We start from the raw sequence: 25,224 nt of genomic DNA, 5'->3' as shown, positions 1-25,224 counted from the left end.
TACTTCTCTGTTCATAAATTGTTGGACCATCCAAACATCACTCAATAAATTACTCAGAGGATAAGTTGAGGTTTGCATGTTTGAATATGAGGTGAGAAAGAGTTTATGAAACTTTTTGAAAGCCTTTTTTTTAACCCCATTAGCAATGGCATTTGTTTATGTGATAATAATACAATCATACGATAAAAACTATAATAAATGTGTTTGTATAACTTTATAATACTAAAATACAGTGATTCAAACACCTACTAATGCATACATTGCAGTATAAGGTCCACATGTATGATATTTGTGCTTTCAATAAAGTTTGAAACCCTGCATTAGCCTATGTCTCTTTTTGTTGATGTGTCTACATCGGTAACCTCCCGCATAAACAACCACTAAGCGAATTCTAGATGGATTTAGCTAATCGAGTAAAGATCATTCTGGTCGTGGTCAGACTTGCCACAGTTGCAGGCGCTCCCTCCGAGCCGGTAGACGTCGCAGTTCTCAATCTCATCCGTTACACGAAAAATTACGTAGCAAAACGCTTGACGTTCGCCGTATCAGACATTTGATTGGCTGAGGCGACAGCCGCCGCTAGAAACTTTGATTCTGCACCTTCTGCATTGTATTGAATGTCCTCGTGCAGTGCCGTGGTCGGCGTTGACATTTCGTCCTTTGACAGCACACATTCAGTAAGTTCGACGAACCGCACTGATATATTCAGCTTTTCACCGAAATTACAGTGACATCGGTTGGGCTTAATATCCGGTCATGGGCGAAACCAAGCGCGTCGTGAATCTGTCTGGCGCCAAATCCTGTGACAGTAACCAAACAACCGTCTTCTAACATTTGTCTGCTCAATTCTACAGCTAAACTATCGCTGTGTGTGCTGTGCTTTTAGTGAAGTATCGATGCGTCGATGGCATAAGAATGACTTCCAATAACTGAATCGTGTGACTTTGTTTTGGACTGTGTATGCACTTTTCATACTTTTAAACCCAGGATGTTTCTTAATTTCATAATTTATGAGCCACTGACACTATCGATCTGCTCCGACTGTTAAGTCTTCTGAATCATACTGCAAAAATAAGTGTATTTTCATCTCTCCAATCATTGTTTAATTTTTTTTAATTCAACATTAGACTAAATAGTGCACGTTTCTGCGACAGTACGACTACATGAATATTTAATGAGAACTACTGAAGCGGTTTATGATTGGCTTTCTGTTTGTAAACAACTCGCTGCACCATTCTAGCAAGGCTTACTGATACAATATTGTGGTGAAGTGAGAGGTTGTTTCTAACAACAATAGATGATTCATAAATATTAATAAAGCTAAATAATAGACTGACCACATTTAGAATTGGTTTGCCCTTTTAGACATACATTTACACTGTTTAACTCATAAATTAATTGCATTTTGATTGGAATGTAATATAAAATGAGTTTCTGACCATATCACCTGCAGAAAACCCAATGATACTCGCTGTTTGTTTATTCGGTCACTTCAGTAATGTAGATCTATTGTTGTGCTGTACGTTCTTTAAAATGTCCTCTGTTCAGAAACACAAAAGAGAAAAAGCAGCTGATGTATCTGAACTTAACTTGTGTGAACACTACTGAAAGTAGAATAAAATTGCAATTATGTTCTAGAATTGATCATATGCTCCTATCTCAACAGGATCCTATGCACCATGATTGATCCGTTAGAAAATGGCCTGTTCGATATGCCAGATTATGAGCACATAGAAGACGAGACTTTCCCTCCTTTTCCTCCCCCGTCATCGCCTGGCCGGGGGAACCTTGAGGAGGATGCTTTTGGCAATGGAGAGGGTCTGTTTCTCATTCTTTAACCTTTTAAAAAATGAACATTTCAGTGGGATTTTTTTCCACTTGCTGCTTTGGTGATGTGAGCTGGCCCGACTGGTTGGTTATTGACGCTTACACTAGCTGCTGAGCTATACAAGTTTAACGCATTATAGTTTAACACTTGCTGCGAGGAAAAACATTGTTTTATTATTATTAATATATCCCGGTCATTTGTTTGCATTAATTGGGATAAACTGGGGTGGCAGGTCAGCTGACCTGTCAGTGGTGGCTCCTGCAGGCCAGCTGAAGCTTGAACCCCCACTCGATATTCATATTCTACGAATTAAAAAGGTTTAACCCATTTTGTTGTGCGTTCAGGTGAGGAGGAAGGAGAAGTGTCAAAACTAGCAGAAGTGCCAGTGGCAAAAAGACGAACAGTGAAAAGGCCACGGCCGAAACTGGATGCTAACAGGTAATGCACCAGATGGCAGTTAATTGGTTATTAATAATAATAATTTGTTTATTTTAGAGGACAGAGTATGACTGAATTTCTCCAGTGTTTACAGTTCTCCTCTTTCCCTCTCTTCTTACTTTTAGGTTGATTTCTGAAAAGGGTCTTCCAGCTCTGCGTACTTTATTTGACGGTGTAAAGTTCAAAGGCAAAGGACACGAGGTAATGGCTAATCTTTCACTTCAACTTCAATTGTTTGTGGAATATTGAAATACTCCTGAATTATTTGCTATATGACTACAGATGCTGTTGTTCTAGGAATGTTTTTGTTTATAAATGAATCAGAGTGATGTGTGAATACAGTTATCAATGCTCACCTTCTTCATTAATTTCTGATTCAGGCAGAGAATCTGAAACACCTCATGCAGAAAATGGAGAACTGGGCACATCGTCTATATCCTAAAATGCAGTTTGAAGAGTTTATTGATAAAGTAGAGAGCCTGGGAGGCAAAAAAGAAGTTCAGGTAGGACTTCTGGCTTTACTATGCAAATGAAAAGAAAATAATTTTATCTGGAGGCTAAATCAAGCTCATTTAAATGGGATTTAATTTTTATTATCTGTGTTTTTTTTCCCTTTTAAAAGTTACATTGTTGGCATTATGCCTTTATGACAGGACAGTAGAAGCAGTAACAGGAAGTGATAGGATTGGAGAGAGGGGAGTGGAATTAAGAAAAGACCATGAGCCGGGACTCAAACTCGAATGCCCGAAGCACTGTTGTGCAAATCTATGCTATCTGACCAATCTATGCAATTTTCTCAATGCACATATGCACTAAACAAGTGTTGTTAGGCTGTTGAGATACGTCTGTTGTATTTTGTTTTTCTCTGTTACACCTGCCACATTTTTCATATTGAATGTGTGATTTAGCAATGGTTTATGGGAGTTACAAGCAATTTCTGTTCAGTTAGCGCAAGAACATCCTGTAGTGAACACCTCCTCAGACAATAATTAATCCAGGAAGAGTTGACCTCATTTAAAAACCATTTAATATATGATATTTTACATCAGAAATAGAAGTTTTCTGCATCCTTTGTTAATGCTGTACTTTGTTTCTACATTAGACATGTCTAAAACGAATTCGATTGGATATGCCAATAACGCACGAGGACTTCGTCGGTAATGATACTTTTCAAATATCGGCTCTTTAAGCTACTATTGAAAGAATTATGTAAAACTGAAGTTTCACTTACTTTCTACACCTATCCAGAGGATGCAGAGGTTCAAGTACCAGAAGAGTCCGATCCAGCTGGAGACGAAGGATTCCCTGAAGATCCGTTCATCCATTCTACTCCTGCTCCTGCTCCTGCCTCTCTCACTGAGGAACAGCAGCAGCGCATAGAGCTCAATAAACAGCTCGCTCTGGAGAGGAGACTTGCGAAGCAGAAACAGTTAGGTGTGTGGAGTCATTTTATATCATGACGACGTCGTCGTCATCATCATCATATAATATAAGGGTGTTTGTGTTATGATCAGAATGAAAGTTCTCTCATTTGCCTCTAGTCCTAGGAAAAACCTGGGTCTACTGTTATTAAATTTATATTAACTTTTAAGATTCAGCTGATTTCTTTTTTTTTAAATTATTTTATTATTACTTCCCCAGAATCCTCCCAGAATTTCATCCAGGGAGATGCAGATGAACCGTCCTCCAGTTCTTCAGGACAGTACCTCAGTCAAGAGAATCAGGACATTTTCAATCAGAGCATCTCAAACCAAACTCCACTCAAAGAAAAGCCAGCTGTACTTCCGAATTCCCCTTCAAATGATAATGAGTGTGCCAGTCCTGTTCCAAATGGCGTAGTTGATGACGATGATGATAGCAATTGAACCAATCCTCCATTTGTACAAATAGAAATACAAATAAATTGAGGGTGTTTTGGGGAGTAGCAACTGAATCAGTCGAACTTTTTTATATTTTAACCTTGTAAAATCTTTCCACTCATTTGCCAAATATTTACTGCAGCTCATTGGCATGTTTTGTAATGCCAACCCAGGGATTGATCACCTCTAATGGTTTTTCAGACATTCATTTAGTTCAGCTTGTATTTTGTTGTATTTTATCCTCTGTGAGGATTTTGAAATATTTTGTTCTGATTCAAAGAAATTTCCATAATATTATTCTCTGGTTCATAGATTCCTTTTTTGCAGATGATCTTAATTATCACCATTTCATGTAATAACGCAGGACTTTTTCAGTGTTCGTGTCAATTTTTGCTTTGGTTTTCTGAATAAATATGTAGCACACCCTTTATGATCTAATGCAGTTCTATATTTTGTAGTGAGATTAAAGGCAGGAAAACACTACACAATGTTTAAAATCTAAACAGGTTTTAAAACACATCACTATATAAATTGTTAGAGAAAACATGCATCATGGATTAAACAATTGAGTCACACACTACCAGACTTTCAAGTTAAGAACACTGCAAACTCATTCAGAAATGTGCATCTTGTCAGGAGAGGCATTACAAATGAAAACAATGAGTTTAAAAAGTCTGCGCACATCATACACTGCATGATTTTCTGTGAGGTCTGTCGACTGCCCAAAATCTGCAGACGGGCTCCAAATTTTCGATAACGTTTCTACTCAAAATCTGGGCAAAGTCATGCAGTGTATTCAAGCCGATACTGGAGATAAGTGTCTAGCATTTTTATTCTGTAGAATCAAAGGAGAAAATGAATACAGACCGTTAAACATTACTGATATCCAAAAATACATTTTATTTACAAAAATATATCAAATATTTTTACATAATCAAAATAGAAAGCACTAATGCAAACATCTTGGAAGTCTATAAGCCTACCTCAAAAATATTGAAGGTTGTTTTCATTTGCCTCAAGTTTACAGATGTGCCTAAAGGATTTAAGGCACAAAAAGCCCATGTAAATCGCATGCAATTTGTGATCTTATTATCCTAGATTATTTATTAATCATTTAGAGAAATAATCTCCCATCAAATTGCTTCAGGAAGACATAATGTTTCCATTATGAAATCAAGTATTGGACAATGCTAAGGAGCCAGGGTTCATTAGCATAGCTCTTGTTTGTTAGTTCACATCTGGAGTGGACACTTCAACAGAACTTCTTGACAGGCATAAATCTCGCAAATATTACAAAACCATCTGTGTAGAGTATGGTGTCTATTGTAGTAACAGCAGTATAAAGCTAAGAAGATGCGGTACACGTCTGTTCCTCTGTATTTCTGATTTGGCATAAAGACAGATCCAGCAAGGCAAGTTCACTGATCTCCTGTAACAGGACATAGAGATTTGGTGTTTTGCTCTGCCTGAACTTCCTCTCCTCCCTGCTCATTTTGGGCTTCCTCCCCTTCTCTTCCTCTGCCTGGAGTGAGGCCTCTTCTGCCCAGCGCACCACTTCTTGAACCAGCTCAGACCGACCACGGCCAGCTGGCTGGGACTCGGGTTGCACAGCGCAATGGGGCTTGTTCCTGATAAGCTGCAGACACAAGCTGTCGGCATGGCAACGAGACGGTTCTACGGAGATACGAACCTGTGGAGGGAGACAGATACAGTGGAACAAGCACATATCTATGACAGTCCAGATAAAGGAACCATAAACAATGTGATTTTTTTGGTTGCTGGGAATTGACTTACTGTAACATGGTCGAAGAGGTAAAAGGTATTGGTTCCAGTGCTGGTGCAGGTGCTGATCCTGTCAGGATATCTCTGCAATATCCCAGCCTTCCATTCACATCTTCCATCTCCATCGACACTGACCACCTGACCCTCTCGATCCTTAAGGTACACAGCTCCCTTCAAACCATACCTGTGTAAACAGGTTACATAAGTGTTACAGCAGCTTGACATGTCCAACATACTTTTAAGAGCTATTTTTGGTGTACACTACCATTCAAAAGTTTGCTGTCAGTAAGATTTTTGAATACATTTATTCAGGACACATTCAATTGATCAAAAGTGACAGAACACTTTTACATTGTCACAAAAGATTTCTATATCAAATAAACGCTGTTAAAATTTCCATTCATCAAAGAATCCTGAAAAAAAAAATGCATCAGTTTCCACAAAAACATTAAGCGCCAAAACTGTTTTTAACATTGATAATAATTATAAATCAGCGTATTAGAAAGATTTCTGAAGGATCATGTGACACCGAAGACTGGCGTAATGATGCTGTTCAGCTTTGCATCACAGGAATAAATTACATTTACCTGAATTGTAACAATATCACTGAGCTATTTCTGATCAAATTAATGCAACCTTGGTAAGCATAAGAGACTTATTTAAAAAAATAAAATAAAATAATCTACCCATTCCAAACTTTGAATGTTAATGTATAATTTTTTTGTTTTTTGTTTAACTAAATATTCCATAAGTGGGTCATTACTGTGGTACGAAGGCAAGAAAACCATTAGCTCGGACAGCATAGATCACAGCATCAGCCACACAGCGCTCATCTGTGTTGGAGTCTTTATCTCTGAAGTAGAGGCACTGGAAGAGCTCCGTGGACTGCTTCTGTGCGTGCTGCGCTGCCTGTCACACAAACAGAGAGTTTGAGAAGTGTTGGGGTAATTTCCCAGAAAAGCATTACCATTTCACTGTTAAAATATTGACAAAAAAAGCTAATGGCCCCACTTACTCTGTTTTTATTGTTGATTTGTTGAGCCAGCTCCTCGAGTTCTTTGTTATTGGCCAAAGTTTTGCTTAGTGATCCTTCCTTCTCCAGCTGAACGGCAGCCATGAGCAGCCGGTGAACTAATACATCAGCATAGCGTCTGATTGGAGAGGTAAAATGAGTGTATCGATCCAGTGCAAGACCTGAAAACAACATGAACAGCAAGACATGATTTATACTAGGGCTGTCACGATATCAGATTTTTCACACCACGGTTATTGTGGCCAAAAAAAAAAAATCACGATATCGATATATCGCGATATCTATAGACCCTTGGGGGAGAAAGTTAAATGAATTGGTAACACTTTACAATAAGGTTGTATTAGTTGACATTAGTTAATGAACTAACCATGAACAACAGCTGTTCAGCATTAGTTAATCTTCTTTGTTAATGTTAGTTAATATAGAGCTGTTCATGGTTTGTTCATGTTAGTTCACAGTGCATTTTAGCAAGATTTTAATAATGCATTAGTAAAGGTTGAAATTAACAGTAGGCCTAACAAAGATTAATAAGTGCAGTTCATTATTAGTTCATGTTAACTAATGTAACTAATGTTAATTAAGGAACCTTATTGTAAAGTGTTACCAATTAATTTTTTACTTTGTTTATTTAGTTTTATTTTTTACCCAACAAACATAATTGGATAATGATAAACACAGGGTAATACTCTGTTACTGATAAATTGTCTTTGAAGCTCCCTATGAAATAAGAGAGAAAATACTGTCAAGTTCAACAGTATGATGATGAATAAATATTAACATAAATGGTATTGGCCATGACTAGATTGCAAATACAAATACAAGAATAGACGTTATTCATTCATAAAAGAAACTGAGACCGCGACCGTCGAATGGCTCTGACTGGTGACTCTGACCGTCGCGTTCCTTCAGCGCAGCTGCAAGAGTTATGGCCTTTTTACACCTGCTCACTTCATTCGTTTTCTCTGATCATATATCTATCATATTGTGAAGAGATCAGGAGTAAATGTCTCCCGAAATTCTTTCGAGGAGGATTTAAATCCGATCACGCAGATCCACCGCTCCCACCACGCGCTGCGCGCAGAGCACCGAGTGCTGAGGGGACTACAAGAAGATGCAAGAAAAGACGCAAACGGCCGCCAGTGAAACTGAAAGTTGCCCAAGGCTCAGAATCAGATGCTCAAAAACACAATAATCTCCATTAAAACGAATGAGACTAAATGCTCTTACCAGTGCTTAGGTCGCTCGTTCTCCTATTACGGCCTTGGAGCTTGAAATGAGCCGATACATAAAATAGCCTACAACTCATATCTGTTGCTTTCGTTGTCGTGAACTGAATTTGCATAGCCAATAGAGTGGAAATTGAAGATTGGATTTATATTCATTTTGCGGAGAGATATAAGGTAAGACAATGCATGTTTTTATTTTTATAGTTTAGATTGTGTAGCCCGTTCCGTTTCGCCGTTGCGTGCGAGCCTGCCTCAGCTTGTCAAAAATGCGTTTTTACTGTGGTGGTGATAGTAAACATATAAACTTATATTTTGATATGTTTGAAGTGTTTTATATATGTGGATTTTATTATAGGCAAGACAAGTCAAGTGTTGATTTGAGAGGATAAATTGATCAAACATGCGGTTAACTCACTGTCGGCCGCTGGCCGCTTGGTCATTAGGAAAAAAACTAAAACTAACTAACGAAAATTGCCCCAAACATTTTTTCTAAATTAACTTAATAAAGAAACGAAACGAAATATAACACATTTGTAAATTATAAACAAAGCTGAACTATGTTTATGGCTGCAACAGTGTGTAATAGAGAGGGAGGGAAAAACACGGCTACAGTCAGACTCGGGACACCGGAGTATTTACGCATCATGTTATCATACCAGTCCTGTTCATTTTAAATATTGTGGTTATCGCCGATACCGGTATATTGCCACACCCAAAATTAACACGGTGTCGATATTTTGTGCTTTGAATATCACGGTTATTGTCAATACCGGTATATTGCGACACCCCTAATTTATACCTACAAACTTTTAGTTCTAGCAAGTCTGTTGAGGTTTTAAAATCAAGGTACACATTTTATTCATACTATAAAAATAAAAGCAACTGTTAAAAGTTCATTTGTAATAATGAGACTTCAAATGGTCTGTAATAATGGGAAAATGAAAAGCATTTACCATAGTGATAGTACTGTTCCTCTGGACAGGCTCCAGTAGAGAAGTAAAGGGCATTAGACATCGCCTGTGTGGCCATCATTCTCAATAACCTGTTTACCAGAGGGTCCTGAGGATCTGCAGCTCGCTCCAGAGAATCAGCCAGAGCCCTGTTTGACCTAGTTTTAAAAAAGTGCAGACAGACAAATGAATATTTACACGCATGTAAACAATCTATTTGTGACTGTATTGATTTAAATAGACTTATTTCTATTTTTTATTTATATATACACACTACTATTCAAAAGTTTGGGGTCAGTAAAATTGAAAGAAATTAACCCTTTTATTCAGCAAGGATGCATTCAATTGTTTAAAAAAAGTGACAGTATAGACATCAGTAATGTTACAAACGTTTGCTGTTCTTTTGAAATTGCTATTCATTAAAGAATCCTGAAAAAAACGATTACACTTTCCACAAACATTTTTACTGTTTTCAAATAATAAGAAATGTTCACTGAGCACCAAATCAGCATATTAGAATAATTTCTAAAGGATCATGTGACACTGAAGACTGGAGTAATAACTCCAACTGCTGAAAATTCAGCTTTGCATCAGAGGAATAAATTACATTTTAAAATATACTAGGAAACATGCATCTTAAATGGTAATAATATTTCACAATAATACTGTTTTACTGTATTTTTTTCCCCATCAAATTAATGTAGCCTTTGTGAGCATAAGAAACTTTTTTCAAAAACATTGTATACCTTGTATCAATACAGAAGCCACGGGCCTTGGCACTGTCGATTAGCTGATTGAAGAACTCCTGTTTGGGTGGTGGGTGATGACGCAGAAGAGATTGATGTGGAAAGCTCTCCTGTATCTTGCGTGCCACCCAGTGGTTGGCATAGATCATGCACTCTGCCACAGTCTCATGAACCTCCAGAGGCTGTTTGGGCACTAGGGCCGTAATGTTCTTTTCCTCATCCAGCTGAGCCCTAACCTCCACCCCCTCTAACTCCAGAGCACCCCCCTTATCTCTCTGTGCCCGGAGGTGCCGAGCTACCCTCGTCAGAGTCTCCAGGGCCAGCAAGAGTTCAGTCAGTTTCTGGTCCCTCTGTGAACCCTTGAGCTGACCGAGCTCAGCCACCTCGACCTCCTCGCCATTCAGCAGGCTCTGGGCCAGCTCATAGTGAAGCTGATAGGAGGAGCGGATAAGAGTGCGACCGTACCAAACTGTACACATATCCAGAGTCTCAGCATCCAGCTCCCACAGCACACTCATGGCATATCTGGAACAAATTACAGAGCGATTCCTTGATATGAAAATCCACACAGACTCCAGTGGCATATTAGGGTCACTTTCAAAGTTTCAAATAGCAGGGAAAGGTTTGTGTTACTCACCGGTCCACTCCTCCAAGGAGGGAGCACAGGTCAGCACTCAACACTGCTGGCAGCATGTCATACCTCCGGTCAGCAAGGTAGTAAGTGGTTGCCCTGTGTTTAGAAAAGAGAGCTGCTTCAAATCTGGTGGGATTTTAAATCTCGGGACCTAAACCAAAAATCAACTTGCACTACTGTTCAAAAGTAAGTTTTTTTTCCCCCAATGTTTTTGATAGGGTAGATTTTTAAAAAATGTTTTTGAAGTCTCATTGTGCTTATCAATGCTGCATTTATTTGATCAAAAATACAATAAAAACAGTAATTTTGAGACGTATTATTACAATTTAAAATAGCTGTTTTCAGGGTATTTTAAAATGTAATTTAATCCTGTGATGGCAAAGCTGATTTTTTAGCATCATTACTTCGAGTCACATGATTCTTCAGAAACCATTCTAATATGCTGATTTGGTGCTGATTATTAATGTCTTTACAGTCACTTTTACGTCCCTGTCAGTTAATGCATTCCTGCTGAATAATTTTTTTTATTTATTTAAAAAAAAATCATACTGACCACAAACTTATGGTAGTGTATACAACTTATTTAACGGTTTTGATTAGTTATCATATGCTATTTAAATATTTATAAACATTCACCAGGGACATTTGATAAACGTATGAATCACCATTATTCTTCATTAGTAAGTGTGACAAAAACATGACATTAAACATTTATATCAATGTGTAATATTAATAATAATTATTAATACTAATAATCAATAATATACTCTATTAATTCACCACTAAATATTAAATAACTGGAAAATCTCCATACCTGGACCGTGCCTCTAGGTCTGTAAGAGAGCCCTCCCTGACAAAGTGAGTGACATCGGCAATGTGGACACCCAGCTCTAACCGTTTCCCCCCAGGCAAAGTCCGCACAGACAAGGTGTCATCCACGTCCTCACAGCCCTTAGGATCGATACTGAACACTAGATGTGTCTCCCTCAGGTCCCGACGAGAGGACACCTCACTGCTGTCCATCTCCCACGGGTTCTCCTCTGTGTTAACTGGCATCTCTCGCAACTGAAGAGACATTCAAAAACAAAGATTTTATGGGAATATACCGTGTCCTTTTCTGTAAGGTCTACTAATGGGGATTTACTCTTTTAATAGATCAAATGTCTCAACTCAGATGCTAACATTATGACCTCACCTGTGCCTCTGAGAATGGTGGCACATGGATGCAGTTCTCCACCAGGATGGTCTGAATCTCAGTCTCCAGCTCACCTGCTTTCCCCAGAACCCTCACACAATGACCATTTGGGTAGACAGAAGTACTCTCCCACAAATCCAGGCGCACAATTACTCTTTGGTCCTACACAGAGAAGAATGCCAGATGAACAAGACTTATATTACCATTCAAAAGTTTGGGGTCGGTAAGATTTTTAAATGTTTTTAAAAACATGTCTCTAATGCTCACCAAGGCTGCATTTAAATGATCAAAAATACACTAAAACAGTAATATTGTGAAATACTATTAAAATTTAAAATAACGTTTTTTTATTTGAGTACATTTTAAAACATAATTCCTGCAATGGCAAAGCTGAATTTTCAGCATCATTACAGTCTTCAGATTCGCATAATCCTTCAGAAATCATTCTGATATGCTGATTTGAAAGTGAAAGTGAAATGACGTGTGGCCAAGTATGGTAACCCATACTTGGAATTTGTGCTCTGCATTTAACCCATCCAAGTGCGCACACACACAGTAGTGAACACACACACACCGTGAACACACTGCCGGAGCAGTGGGCAGCCATATTGCTTCGGGGAGCAGTTGGGGGTTCAGTGCCTTGCTCAAGGGTCTCACCTCAGTCGTGGTATTGAGGGTGGAGGAGAGCGCTGGTTATTCACTCCCCCCACCGACAATTCCTGCCGGAACTGAGAACCCGCAACCTTCAGGTTACAAGTCTGACTCTCTAACCATTAGGCCACGACTGCCCAAGATACATTATTTGCTGCTCAAGATACATGTATTATTATAAATGTTGAAAACAGTTGTGCTGCTTAATATTTTTGTGGAAACCGTGATATATTTGTTCAAGATTCTTTGATGAAAAAAAAAAATTCAGAACAGCATTTATTTCGAAACATTTTTTTCACTTTTTATCAATTTAATCCTTGCTAAATAAAAGTATTATTTCTAGTTCTTCAGTCATTCATTTCTAATTGCAGTAGTGTACTAAGTCTACTAAAGGTTTGAGTGTTAACAAAGGGTGTGTCAACAATGATATAAACATTACATTACACTTGTTGCAACAAGTCTAGACTAATCTAGCCTTTACTGCATACCATAATGCTCTTAAAATACAGAATTATATCTCCACCTGCAGTGCCTCAGCCTGCTGTGTGCTGATACGGATTTTAGGTATGCGGTAGTCCCATGGAATGACCAGAATCTTCTGTGAATTTCGGCTCTGGGACTGCACTTCCTCGGGAGGAGGAAATGTCACAACGTAGTCTCTCCAGTTCCTCTGCAGAATACCCACCACCCTGCCTACAGAAAACGAGAAAGTTACAGGGATAGTTCACCCAAAAATGAAATTTATCCCATGATTTACTCACCCTCAAGCCATTCTAGGTGTATCTGACTTTCTTCTTTCAGACAAACACAATCAGAGTTATATTAATAAATATCCTGATGCTTCCAAGCTTTATAATGGGAGTGTATGGGGCCCACGAGTTTGAAGCTCAAAAAAAGTGGATCCAGCCATCAAAAACATACTCCACACGGTTCTGGGGGGGTTAATAAAGGCCTTCTGAAGCAAAGCGATGTGTTTTTGTAAGAAAAATATCCATATTTAAATCTTTATAGCCTAAAATAACTAGCTTCCGGCAGATGACCATCAGCAAGTCGACTTGCAATAAAAAGAGTAACCTGTGACCCGATGCATTGACGAACGCGGAAGCACAGAGCGGATAGAGCAAGACAAATCACCAGTCATGAAATAAAAATCTAACACGAGAATTTTTAAAGAGAAATGTCGTAGGATTTCGATATAAAAGAAGAGGAGCTTGAGTTTGTTGCCCAACCCTTTTGTTTGAAACGCGATAGCTGAGGCATCAAAGCTTACACTACTCCTACATCATACATCGTGTCAGAGGTTACTCTTTTGGCGCAAGTCGACTTATGCTATAGGGATTTAAATATGGATATTTTTCTTCCAAAAAAGCATTGCTTCGCTTCAGAAGGCCTTTAATAACCGTGTGGTGTACTTTAAGAATGGATGAAGGAGCTTTTTAGACCTTCAAAATCTCCTTTACCATTCACTACCATTATAAAGCTTGGAAGAGACATTTTTTAATATAACTCGTCTGAAAGAAGAAAGTCATATACACCTAGGATGGCTTGAGGGTGAGTAAATTATATCTCTTTAAAAACAGACACAACTTATACAGCTATCAAGCTACAGTCTCCAAAAACCTCCTGAAACCTTCTCATTTGAACAAGACATTTTCTTCAATAAAATTGTCACTCAAACACATACCAGAATTTGTGATTAAAAATATTAAATTAGAAAAATGCTAAATAAAAGCATTTTCAATAGTAGTTTCAGAATTTTGAATCCAATTTCAAATGCATGTCCATTTATCTGTCTGCCTGTCAGTCAATCATCACGTTCTGCTCAGAATGTTCTAGACCAGTTGTAATCGTCATAATTATTGTTACCTGTGGGCAAGGGCTGACTCTGTGTGTCCTCCTGTGCCCGCTCCTCCCCCTGACCTTCTGTTAGCGCTATAGTCCTGCCCTTCCACTCATTACGGGGCAACAGCTCTATGACAACCACATCTCCATGCACCGCCCGGTTACGATGCTTCGCTCCACTGATCAGCACATCACTGTTTAGCTCTAAAAACACAAGATCACACAGGCAGGGTCAATGGTAAAATAAAACCATCAATATCAATAAGTGTCAGTAATCAGAAAAAAAATTGAACGACTGATTAAAGTACGTTGTTATATACCTGTATTTTTGCTGGCTGAACCTTCATAACGGACAAAGGCTTCATGCTGTGCTCGATGTTTGTTCACACTGAGCATGCCCTTAAAGGAGAGAGCGTGGGTTGGAATGTAGCCACCAAAAAAAGAGATCTGAAAAACAGGAGTATCTCTGAGAGGCACTTACCTGAATGTACCTTCCAGATTTTATACCAGCCTCCAGCACCTCCACAGGCAGGTGTTCAGCGTACACCTTCTCTGCTCCTTCACTCTCTCGCTCTTGAAGAGTCTGAGCAATGGAGTTGTACAGATCGTGGGCAGCCTGCACGTCCGGCCAGAAACTTAACAGGTACTCCTACAGTAGAGTTCACTGGTGTTAGTAATGGACAAGTGTGTTGGTCTCATTTATTGTTCTTAAAAAACCTTTTGGATTACTTTGTGAAATGCAGAACCGCCTAAACCCAGCTCTTTTTCATTTTTGACAAATTAAACATAAGTTATGGGATATGTATGATAAGCCAGTCATTATCACAAAATAAACCCTGCCAGTTTGATCATATATCCTAAATAAATAAATGGACAAAAAAAATTTTTAATGTGAAAAAAAGAGTCTTCAGAGTCATATGATAAATGAAAAACTAGCACAACTATTTAGGAAATTGGTTTCCTGGCTGGAACAAAAGTTATACAATTTAGTGGTCATTACACATATCGTACTCCAGAAATATACTGACAATCCAACTACAGATTTGACAGGAAATAAAAGAATGAACATACCTGAGTTGAGATGACATACACTCCGCTGTTTAAGGCACTATACTCTGAAATAACGTCACTATCTTCTGTAATCATGACCACTGGCCAAAGTCCAGCCAGATGATTATAGTACCAAACTGCTGCATTGTACACTTTTCTGGAAGAATCAACATCATTTTCAGATAAAAATGACTTTCCCATGAGTGATCAAATATTTTTAAGGAAATATGCAGTTCTGGTCTTTCCTCAAATCCTATGAGGTGTCTCATGGAAGTAGCTTCACTTCTCAATAAGGTTTCTTATAAAAATAGCACTGCAATGCTTCTATTGTTTATTGAAAATAAAAGTAGATAACACTTTAGAGGTTGACACAACTTAATACTCTATTTCTCCATACTCTATTAATATTACTTTCTCAAAGTACACAATGCATAAAAGAAAGCGTAATACTGGATAGTCAGGACTCACCTCGTATTCCATTTGTCCTGAGACTCACCCTTGTCTCTGGGGCAATATGAATATTGCTGAAACTCATTGGCAAACAGCACGCAATCACGGCGAGGGTCCTTCAGTAAAGCACGCAGTCTGTTATAGTGCCTGTACAAGATAAAACAAAAATGCATCTATAAAAGCAAACTTTAAAACTATCCCCTTCTCGTTTTTTTCCTGAAGGACTTTTCATTTTTATTCACACACAACACTAAGAGTGAGTGCTTAATAATGGAAAATGTGTGACAGTAAAATAAAGTATAACTAATGTCCAAAATAATATTCGAGAGGTTGACCTGCGTCCACGAGTGTGCTGGTAGGCTGTCTGGGTCAAAACAATCCCCTGCAGCTCCCTTAACTCCAGTATCTCCAGAAAATCCCGAACAACTCCCACATCCGGAACCACATAATGGGTCACATCTTCAGACAGCACCTTCCCAACTGTTGGGAGCACAAATGGTCGACATTATATTGTAAACCATTATTATCTCATCTAAATTGTAAACACAATATGAAAATTCATCACACATGGAAGAAATGAACTACAGAACAAAAATATTTCTCACCAAAACATCAGATAGTAAATCACTGATCATTATTAGTGTGGTAGGGTGAAGTGTAGTAGAAAGGCTGCAACTTGAAAATTTACGTTTGCTAAATTACAAAAAAATGTACATTAAGTTCGTCCTAAACTAGTATGAAATGGCAAAATCATTCCGGGGGGAGTGAAGTAACACATTTAGTCACCAATAATGGGAATTACTGTAATAAGTAAAATGTTATGGATAACATTTCATAAAGCTAGCTCTGTGTAGAAGGTAAATTACCACGTATTTTAAGATTGCCTCTTGTTAGCTAGCTCTGTTGGTATAATGATGCGCTCACTATTAAAAAAATAATAAACTACACATTTCATGTCGTTTTGATGTTTGGCTGTCTCATGCTCCTCTTCTTACCGTTGTGACAGTTTGCTTGACAGAAGGAGCTCCCACACGGCACCTGCTCCCTCACATAATGCTCCCGAACCACACGGACCTTTCTACCCTTTGAGCTGTTCAAATGTAAAACCTTTTCGGTTTTAATCATGACCGGATCATTCATAATAAACTACAGTTTGAGGTAGCATTCAAAACATCAGACAAGATTCTCTCACTCTCTGGTTTTCATGACGGGTCACAACTAACTTGTTCATGAGCATACCGCCACCTCTCTGTACCGGGGTGTGCAGCAACTTCTTCTTCTTCTATTTTTTTAATTGGCGGGAGGCAACTAACAATTAAGGCGCATATCCGCCACCTGCTGTACTGGAGTGTGGGCCAGAGATTTGTATTTTCTTAATAAATAAATAAATAAAATTAATTAATTTATTTATTTTTCTTTCCAGTAATCCAGTTTCTTTCAGGAGAATAAATACAGCTTTATTAATCATTCTTAAGGTTTAACACATTCACCCCATATTTCTTTAACTCATCTTTTAACTAGGCCTATATTCTTTGTGCTCATACTTAATGCAGTGACGAATAACATGCTCCCCAGAAAGATGCTTTCTAAACATAAAAACATGTTTTTATTTAACACAGTAGCCTCCTAACATCATCCTTGATATTATGGTTTGCTCTCAAAATTAACTGATAACATTTTTCCTATTACTTGTTTTATCTTGTATGAATGGCATCCTTTACTTTTTCCGTCATGTTGTTTTTGACATATATTCATTATATTAATACTACTGCTTTAATTTCTGCCTTACTATAGCCTATGATACCTCCATTAGGTCTTGTTTTAAAGCTTGCTCTATTCCCCTCAATTCCCCATATGGGCTGGAATCCACATTAATCTAACTTCTAGTTTTATATGATTTAGTCTGTACAGAGTTTCATATATTTCATAAACAATATCAGGTCTGTTAGTAGATGATAAAGACTGCAAAGAAACCAAATCTGATAACATCTGAGCATAATTTTAAGCTTATTGTGTTCTAGCCATTGTAAGGCCTTTAAAATAGCTTACTGCTCAGCTGTAAATACGGTTAAATGGCCAGGTGTTCTTTCCCTAATATTTATCTTCAAATCTGGAATAACAAATGCAAAGCCAGTATTTCCACATCCTTTGTTCCATCAGTAGATATCACAATAAAAGACTTATGCATTGTTCTCAATCTTTCATCTGCCCAATTTCTTTCCCTTTAGTCTCTTTATTTCATCTTGTATATGCAAATCAAAAATCAGTGGGGGAAACATCCATTGGAAAAGAAACTGGACTAGGCCTATACCTTTTCTCTTGCAATTCCATTTTTTGCTTTTTTTTTGTCATATTATTTGATGACCAAACAAAACATTTTCCCTTTGCTTTCATACTTTCCGAAAATCTTTTACAGTAGGGTGTTTTTCTTCATTGTGTCCCTTTAAATGTGCCCAATAATTCATCATCAGCTGCTTATATCTTAAATTCAGAGGTAATTTACCCATCTCCATTTGAATCTCACAAACTGGAGAGGACTTTATAGTCCCACGGCACATTTTCAGAGCTTGATTTTTTATTACTTCCACTTAAGCCGTGTCTGCAGCTGATACACTACGCTTCCATATGACTGGTTTTAAAACAACATTTAGGTGTGCAACTTCAGGGCTTCATGTACTTTAAAGGAAAAAAGAAAATAAGAAAATTAAGGAGAGCCTTACTACATTGCCACATTTTCTCATCTGTCCCCAAAATCCCCTTCAAATTCCATTCTTGTTCCAAATCATATAGGCTATCTTTTCTTGCAAGATACTACTTTCTGAATTATATTTTTACTCCTCATTACACATTTCTTTCAACAAATAATCTCTTATTGTTTCAGTTGAATTCAAGCTATAAGAGCTGCAACAGATTCAGAACAGATCATTATTCTTTGAGCTTTCAATTCTTTTACCCATTGCAACCCTAAAATTAGGGCTACAACTTCAGCTGTAAATACAAATAATTTATCATTAATTATTTTGCATATGGATACATCAAACTCTGGTACGCCCAACCCCTACATGATAATCTCTTGAATCTTTAGATCCAACACGATCCTCAATTCTTCTTTGCTGTTTACCAAGATGCGTGGAGGACTGGAGGACTGGAAGGCGCGTCGGCCTATACAATAATCAGTGACGGAGACACATTTGTTTAAATCATTTTTTATTATTTACAATGATCTGAGAACCTACTGTCGTGTTAATTCTCTATTTAGTTTTTAACATTTCAGTTTTTGTCAACTAAAAAAAGTCTTCAAATATTATAGGCTCAGAAGAAAGGTTTTAGACCTGTGTCCGAAAATTCTTCCCCCAGTTCACTCACATAATCTTAATCTTACAAAACACAGTGTGCATAGAGAAGTTGTGTCATAATGCTGGTCATTTCACACCATCTTGCATATCGCAACATTCAGAAATGAAGTTTGGTTTTCACATGATACAATAATTATTTGTAAACAATCTCGTTGACTTTAAGAAAGAACAATTAGAAAGAAGCAGACATACAAATTCAACAAAACTGCCCAGTATAGAAATATGTGTCAGATTTTGCTTCCTTCAACCTTCAGAGTATAAAACATCCACACAAAGGACACTATACTTAAAATAAAACATTGTTCAGTAATGTAAAATTGCCTTGAGTTTGATTTGACAAATAACAATCATTTTCTCTTAATAACATCCTTTTACCTTCACATGGTTGCAACATTAAATAAAGTATTTGGCACCACAGATTTGTTCTCATTGTGACCGTCCCTGTGGAAAGTTGGTCATCTGGATGTTGTCTCCTTGTAGTCCTGGATTATAGTAACCAAATCCATCAAACTTCAGGTCTAGTGGCTCACTGTTATCCAGTCGGAGAACTTTGAAGGGATGACACAAAACAATTGAAATAAGGATCATGTTTGGAGACGATTCTGTATCATACCCTCACAGGTATTCAAATGGATCTCGGTTCAAAGTGATGCAAATACTGACAGGAGAGTTTTATATTACCTGGATCAGGTGATGTCTCTTCCACCAGTTTTCTGTGGGAAAAGTCTCTTCTGTTCCTTCGATTCAGGATGATAAATGCTGCCAAGGCAATGATCCCCACTACGATCCCAACGGCTAGGACCATAGTCCATGCCTGCCCCTTCTTGCTTTCAGTAGCATCTGTAACATCTGAGGATAAACCTGTAAAGACATATTTCATGTTTATTGTAACAAAGACACTAACTTCTTTATCCAAAGATTCCCTCAATAAAATACATTCTTGACCAAATTAGAGAACAGGGTTAAAACAGCAGAATATCCTGCTCCCCAATAATCTCATGTTGTTCAGAAATGTAAAAAAATTAAATTTTAGAGTGGCATTTTGTGGTTGCCTATAATATGGAGTTCCTTGTTTAAAACATGTACATGGAATCAGACCAACACCATCAGAGGGGATAAAACTGGTAAAATTGTTGCTTTTTAAAACCTTTTTTCTGCTATTTATTAATATACTTCAACATCCCCCACAAAATCTAAATATTTATAATAATTCCGGATATGTAAATATAACCTCTGTTCTGTTAGGATGCCGTTTGGACACAAATTGGTCAGAGTTACATGAAGAGATAATGGGATTTGTTCTCCAGCAATGTCAGGAGTTCTGTGTAACATTGGTCCACACCTGACCTCGAAAGGAGCCCCTCCCAATATCTGTGGGGTGAACACCACTCTTATTGTGAGGGAAGGTGAGGTGTCAGTAACTAGACACTCTGGCCCAGAGCAGAGGACAAACAAAGCCCGAAACCCAATCCAACACAGAGGAACAGCAGCAAATATGGCTTTTATGACTGAATTGAGAAGTTGACAATAAAGGTTAGCTTGAGGGGGATGAAATAAAAAGATTTGTGATCTTTGTGAACTACAGAAACGGAGAGAGAAATAATGCTTATAAAAGGTCAAAACACTATCAGTGTCCCAGATTTGTACTGTGCTTTGTATTTCCAGTTCAGCTCAAATATTTTTGTCTATCATTTTGCCATATACACTACATAAATGTTGTAAAATATTATTAGAATTTAAAATATTTGTTCTCTATTTGAATATATTTAAAAATGCTATTTATGATGCAAAGCTGAATTTTCAGCAGTAATTAGTAACTCCAGTCTTCAGTGTCACATGGTCCTTCAGAAATCATTCTAATATGCTGATTTGGCACAAGAAATATTTCTTATTATCAGTGTTGAAAACAGTTGTGCTGCTTAATATATATTTGTGGATACCGTGATATTAGAACATTTTTATAACATTTCTAAAAATGTAACATTGTAACTCATCAATTATCAATTATCAATACTTCATCAATTTCTGACCCCAAACTTTTAAACTGTAGCTAGTGTAATTGTGAATATCTCATGACAAAACTCTTCGGCCGTCAAATGAAGCTTGCTCTTTGGTATAAACACTCTTGATTAATGATGATTTGTTTCTAACCTCTTTCAGAATTATCATTGGAGTCAAAAGGTCCGGTCAGGTTTGCTTCTGTGACCTCACTGTCTGGGACAGCTGTTGTGATGTCCTCAGGGATGGCAGGTGGAATCACTAGTGTTGTTGTTCTGTTTAATGGTGGTTCAGTTGGACTCACTGTAGATTTGTACTGGACGCTCCCATCTGTTGTTGTGTTGGCTGGACTCTTAGTAGTGCTGTTGGTGGATCCATCGTCTGAGGGCAAATATCCAGAACCCGTTTCATCAAGGCCGCTCTCTGTTGTAGTAGTCTCGGGGTTTGGACTGGTATATGTGTCATTAAGAGCAGTTTGATTTGTGTGCTCCGGCTCTGGTGTGGAGGTATTTGTGGCTGTCTCCTGTATCTGTGTTTCATTGGATTCTGCTAAAGTATCTAAGAACTCAGAACTGACTTCCTCTGTGTCATTGTCAGGTTTTGTGGAATTCTGCTGCTGTTCGTCTCCTCCAATAAAAGTAAATGAGCCAGATGGTAGTCCTTCAGCTTCTACACTGCTCTCTGGTTCGGCTTGTGTATTTTCTATGTTTTCTCCCATTGTAACTGGTGGTTTCTCACTAGATGACTGTGTTTCATTGTTGTTCATTGCCTCATTATCTCTTTCCCACTCCTTAGGTATCTGGGTGGACACCTTGGTGAATGTCTGAAGTATCAAGAGGAGAGTAAGTGTGATGCCCAGTGGCAGTTTCATGTTGGGTTCTTCTACCTGCCAAAACAAGACATGTTACTAGTGTGTAGAGTGAATGTGCATATCACAGAACACACTTTGGTCTCACTTAGGATAAACTTTCAAGACCAACAGCCAAAAAAGGGCAAAACTATTCCACTATTTTAAATGTGACAAAAGTTATATGACATATACATGATTGCTATAAATGCTGGCATCAATCAAAAGGTGAATTCTCACAATATTAATCAAATCAACAACAAAAGAATCAAATCCTAAGATGTCTCTCCTCTACAAAATGAAAGTGTTCTTCAGTCTTTATTTCCCAGAAACCTCTGTTTAGCAGCCCTTTGTTCCACTCCCAAGAGTCCTTTTCAATGAAGTGTATCTAAGCCCTCTTGATGCAAGTGTAATGCACACCATTCAACCTTGTCACTGCATTGTAATAACAGGAGGTGAGCACACAATATTCTGTATTCTCTGTATGGTATAGAAATTACACACCCAAACTATATTTAGATATACATTTTGAGTGAAATTATAGCTAAACAAAAAAGACAGTTGTGACTCTCACACAAATACTTGCAAAAATACTTACATATTGATCAGATATAGAAGTGGCATTTAATGTTAATGTCAGTAAGTGATATCTATATTTTATTTTTATGTGTTGTTGCACAGACACACCCACAATTAACATATAACTAACTGAGTAACTATTTCCATCACGTCATGACTTCATAGCTATTCCTGTTTGGCCAGTTTATCTGCTATTATTTATGTAAAAACAGAACAACTATCGGCGATAATTTTACAGAAATGAAATGGAAAGAGTATTTGGAGTTCACATTAGTGACCTTTTTGTGTGTATTTAGTATGTAGAACATTTCATCTGCCATGTCATATCTGATCCAGATGCTGATTGGTAGTGGCATAATTTGTTTTCCTATTTACAAATATTATAAATTTACTATAACAATTATTTTATAACATTATTAATCATTTATAATATTTCTTTGTTCTTCATTTTATGGGCAATGAATGAAGTATTCTATATTATTCTATAGTTATTATTATATTTTATGTTTGCTCTGCAATATTCCGGCGGCAATATGAAGTCAATATGAACATTTGTCAATTTTGTCCCAAAAAAATAAATAAAGTGCATGTCCATTAAATTAGAAATGTAAAATAACACAATTTTGGACAGTTCTCTTTTTCTCCTTAAAACACCCTGGAGGAAAATATTTTATTAATAATCTTAGAATGTGCCAAAACCGGTTAACAATGCTGAGTATGTGGCATCTCTTATGTTTTGAAGTTCAATAGAGGACTAAAGAATAGTCAATAACGCAATGTACTGAGAAGAAATGTGTTAGGCAAATGTGTTAATCTATAATATAATATATATTCCAAAGGTTTGTTTAAGGAATACATTTTTGGTTCAATAATTATTAGATAGAAGTTCATCAGCGAGCGTATTCGGAAAAACTCATACTAATATGTCTAATTTTACAACTTTTCAGGTGTTAAACCTCTAGGTATGTGGCACCATCAGTCAAACATCCCATTGGTAATTTATTATTAGTTATTTAATCCTAAGTGATTTCCTTTGATGGATCAGAATTTCAATAGCCTTCATACCACTGACATCTAATACCCATTCTCCATTTTACACCAAACAAGGCCAAAAAAGCAGTACAACATTCCTCAATAGACTTCTTTGTATTTAAAATGAAAACGGTGTACCTACCAGTGCTGTCTGCTGGGCTCAGGTGAGGTGTTCGAGATTGAAATAGAATCGTTTGAGAGTTCAGAGACTGTGCATCCAGAGACAAGTGGCAAGGGGAGGGATCTGTCTCGCTTGTGGCTATCAGGAAACTGGACTTTCCTGAATTTGCACCTGTAAACCACACCTCTGCATCAAACTTCCTGGACGTAAGCAAACAAATATAGCATTTATGTGCGTCATCTGTAACAAGGACTTAAGCTGAACGTCAATCGCCAGTCATACGTCAGTTATACACACCTCATCACTGTACACAGGTTTATCCTGGGGGTGGATTTTGAAGACTTTGAGCAAATTCCCCGGAGGGAGCAGCACCTGACACGCTGGCTGGGCCTCTGAGCATTCCTCCCATGCCCTGTGTCCATGGCAACACACAGGTTGCTGAGATCTGCTTTCATCCACCCCATGTCTTTACAACATTAACCACGACAAAAGACACATGCTATTTTTACATGACCGATGACCTTGTGCGTCATAAGGATGTCTTTTGTGGTAGTGGGTCAACATTTGCATTTTTACGTTGTCATACTGATGGTGAAACTTTTAGGCATGTCTTTATGATGGATAGTAGGTATGTTTCCAGTTCTTAATCATAGGCCTGAATTTAGAGTATCTGTAAACAACCTGTGAAATATCATGAAAGTGGACAACCTGACCAGATTATTTGTACTTCCCATATTTGCCCAGCAGAGGGTGTATTATAACTTATTTCTGTCCTGAAGGGAGCGATTACACGATTGTCCTTACTTTAAATGTGGTCATTCCACTTGCTACGTATTGTAGTAAGTTACTGCTATAATTATCAGGCCAGCAAAATGGCAGACAACTTTACTTGAATAAAGCATATTAAAAGTCCCCCCACCCCATCCCCCAGATTATCTTTCTTTAATCTTGTATATTCTTTAATCTTCTTTATTCTATTGCAACATACTCAGTCGCAATAATACTGACCCACTGAAAGGATGGAATCAGTAATATTTTGCAGAATATATGTTATTATTTATTAATGTATGCGTTTTTTTATATATTTTTTAGTTCAAATGAAAAGAAAAAAAAGTATAAAGGAAATGTATTGATAAAATTGTTATTGAAAATATTTCTAGCGAATAGTGCAGAGTGGGAGGAAACACCAAAGGCAGCTTTGTTCAGAACCAATAGCAAAATTAGCTTTATAAAGTATATATTTTATATGAATGGATGTATAAGAAAAAATAAAATGTCAACTGTGCATTTATTTATTTATTTATTAAAGACAACACACCAATGATGTTACATAAATGTGCCACTTTAAGCCAAAACTGCTGGCCCTGGGTTGATTAAATGTTAAAAATATCCTGTACACTAAGCTAAATGATAACATTGTAACAACATAAATAATTCCTATTCCTTTTACCTCAAGGCTTGTTGTTCTTTTAATTTATGCAAAAAAAAATTGGATTAAAAAAACCCCCCGTCTACTTTAGGGGAGCTTATTTGGTGCATTTATGTGTATGTTTCACTGGGTTTAATATTTGCAATGCCTATAATAAAATACAATGCACATAAAAGTT

The 25,224-nt window shown here is 37.4% G+C and overlaps 3 protein-coding genes across 3 annotated transcripts; 1 reads left to right on the top strand and 2 right to left on the bottom strand.

Moving 5' to 3' along the window:
• The first annotated feature begins 534 nt into the window (after positions 1–534).
• On the top strand, positions 535–4,561 carry tipin (timeless interacting protein). Its single transcript, XM_079810934.1, has 8 exons — positions 535–677; positions 1,667–1,818; positions 2,173–2,266; positions 2,392–2,467; positions 2,647–2,769; positions 3,369–3,423; positions 3,515–3,700; positions 3,908–4,561. The coding sequence occupies exons 2-8, from the start codon at positions 1,680–1,682 to the stop codon at positions 4,129–4,131; spliced, it is 897 nt and encodes a 298-aa protein (XP_079667060.1). The 5' UTR covers positions 535–677; positions 1,667–1,679; the 3' UTR covers positions 4,132–4,561.
• On the bottom strand, positions 4,555–16,909 carry dis3l (DIS3 like exosome 3'-5' exoribonuclease). Its single transcript, XM_079810933.1, has 17 exons — positions 16,680–16,909; positions 16,020–16,164; positions 15,703–15,831; positions 15,256–15,391; positions 14,666–14,833; positions 14,505–14,583; positions 14,209–14,388; positions 12,866–13,035; positions 11,692–11,853; positions 11,311–11,561; positions 10,500–10,592; positions 9,863–10,387; positions 9,120–9,274; positions 6,923–7,101; positions 6,671–6,816; positions 5,920–6,091; positions 4,555–5,815 (listed from the first exon to the last, which is right to left on the bottom strand). Exons 1-17 carry the CDS (start codon positions 16,822–16,824, stop codon positions 5,471–5,473), a joined length of 3,180 nt encoding a protein of 1,059 aa, XP_079667059.1. The 5' UTR covers positions 16,825–16,909; the 3' UTR covers positions 4,555–5,470.
• A 1,972-nt stretch (positions 16,910–18,881) lies between these two features.
• LOC307142372 (uncharacterized protein) lies at positions 18,882–24,033 on the bottom strand. The gene is made up of 4 exons (XM_079843149.1): positions 23,639–24,033; positions 21,192–21,924; positions 19,722–19,901; positions 18,882–19,588 (listed from the first exon to the last, which is right to left on the bottom strand). The coding sequence occupies exons 2-4, from the start codon at positions 21,907–21,909 to the stop codon at positions 19,467–19,469; spliced, it is 1,020 nt and encodes a 339-aa protein (XP_079699275.1). The 5' UTR covers positions 21,910–21,924; positions 23,639–24,033; the 3' UTR covers positions 18,882–19,466.
• Positions 24,034–25,224: the final 1,191 nt, after the last annotated feature.

This window comes from Gobio gobio (genome assembly GCF_949357685.1).
Source record: "Gobio gobio genome assembly, chromosome: 2".
In the NCBI taxonomy this organism is placed as follows: Eukaryota; Metazoa; Chordata; class Actinopteri; order Cypriniformes; family Gobionidae; genus Gobio; species Gobio gobio.
This window is presented reverse-complemented; position numbering and strand designations above follow the sequence as displayed.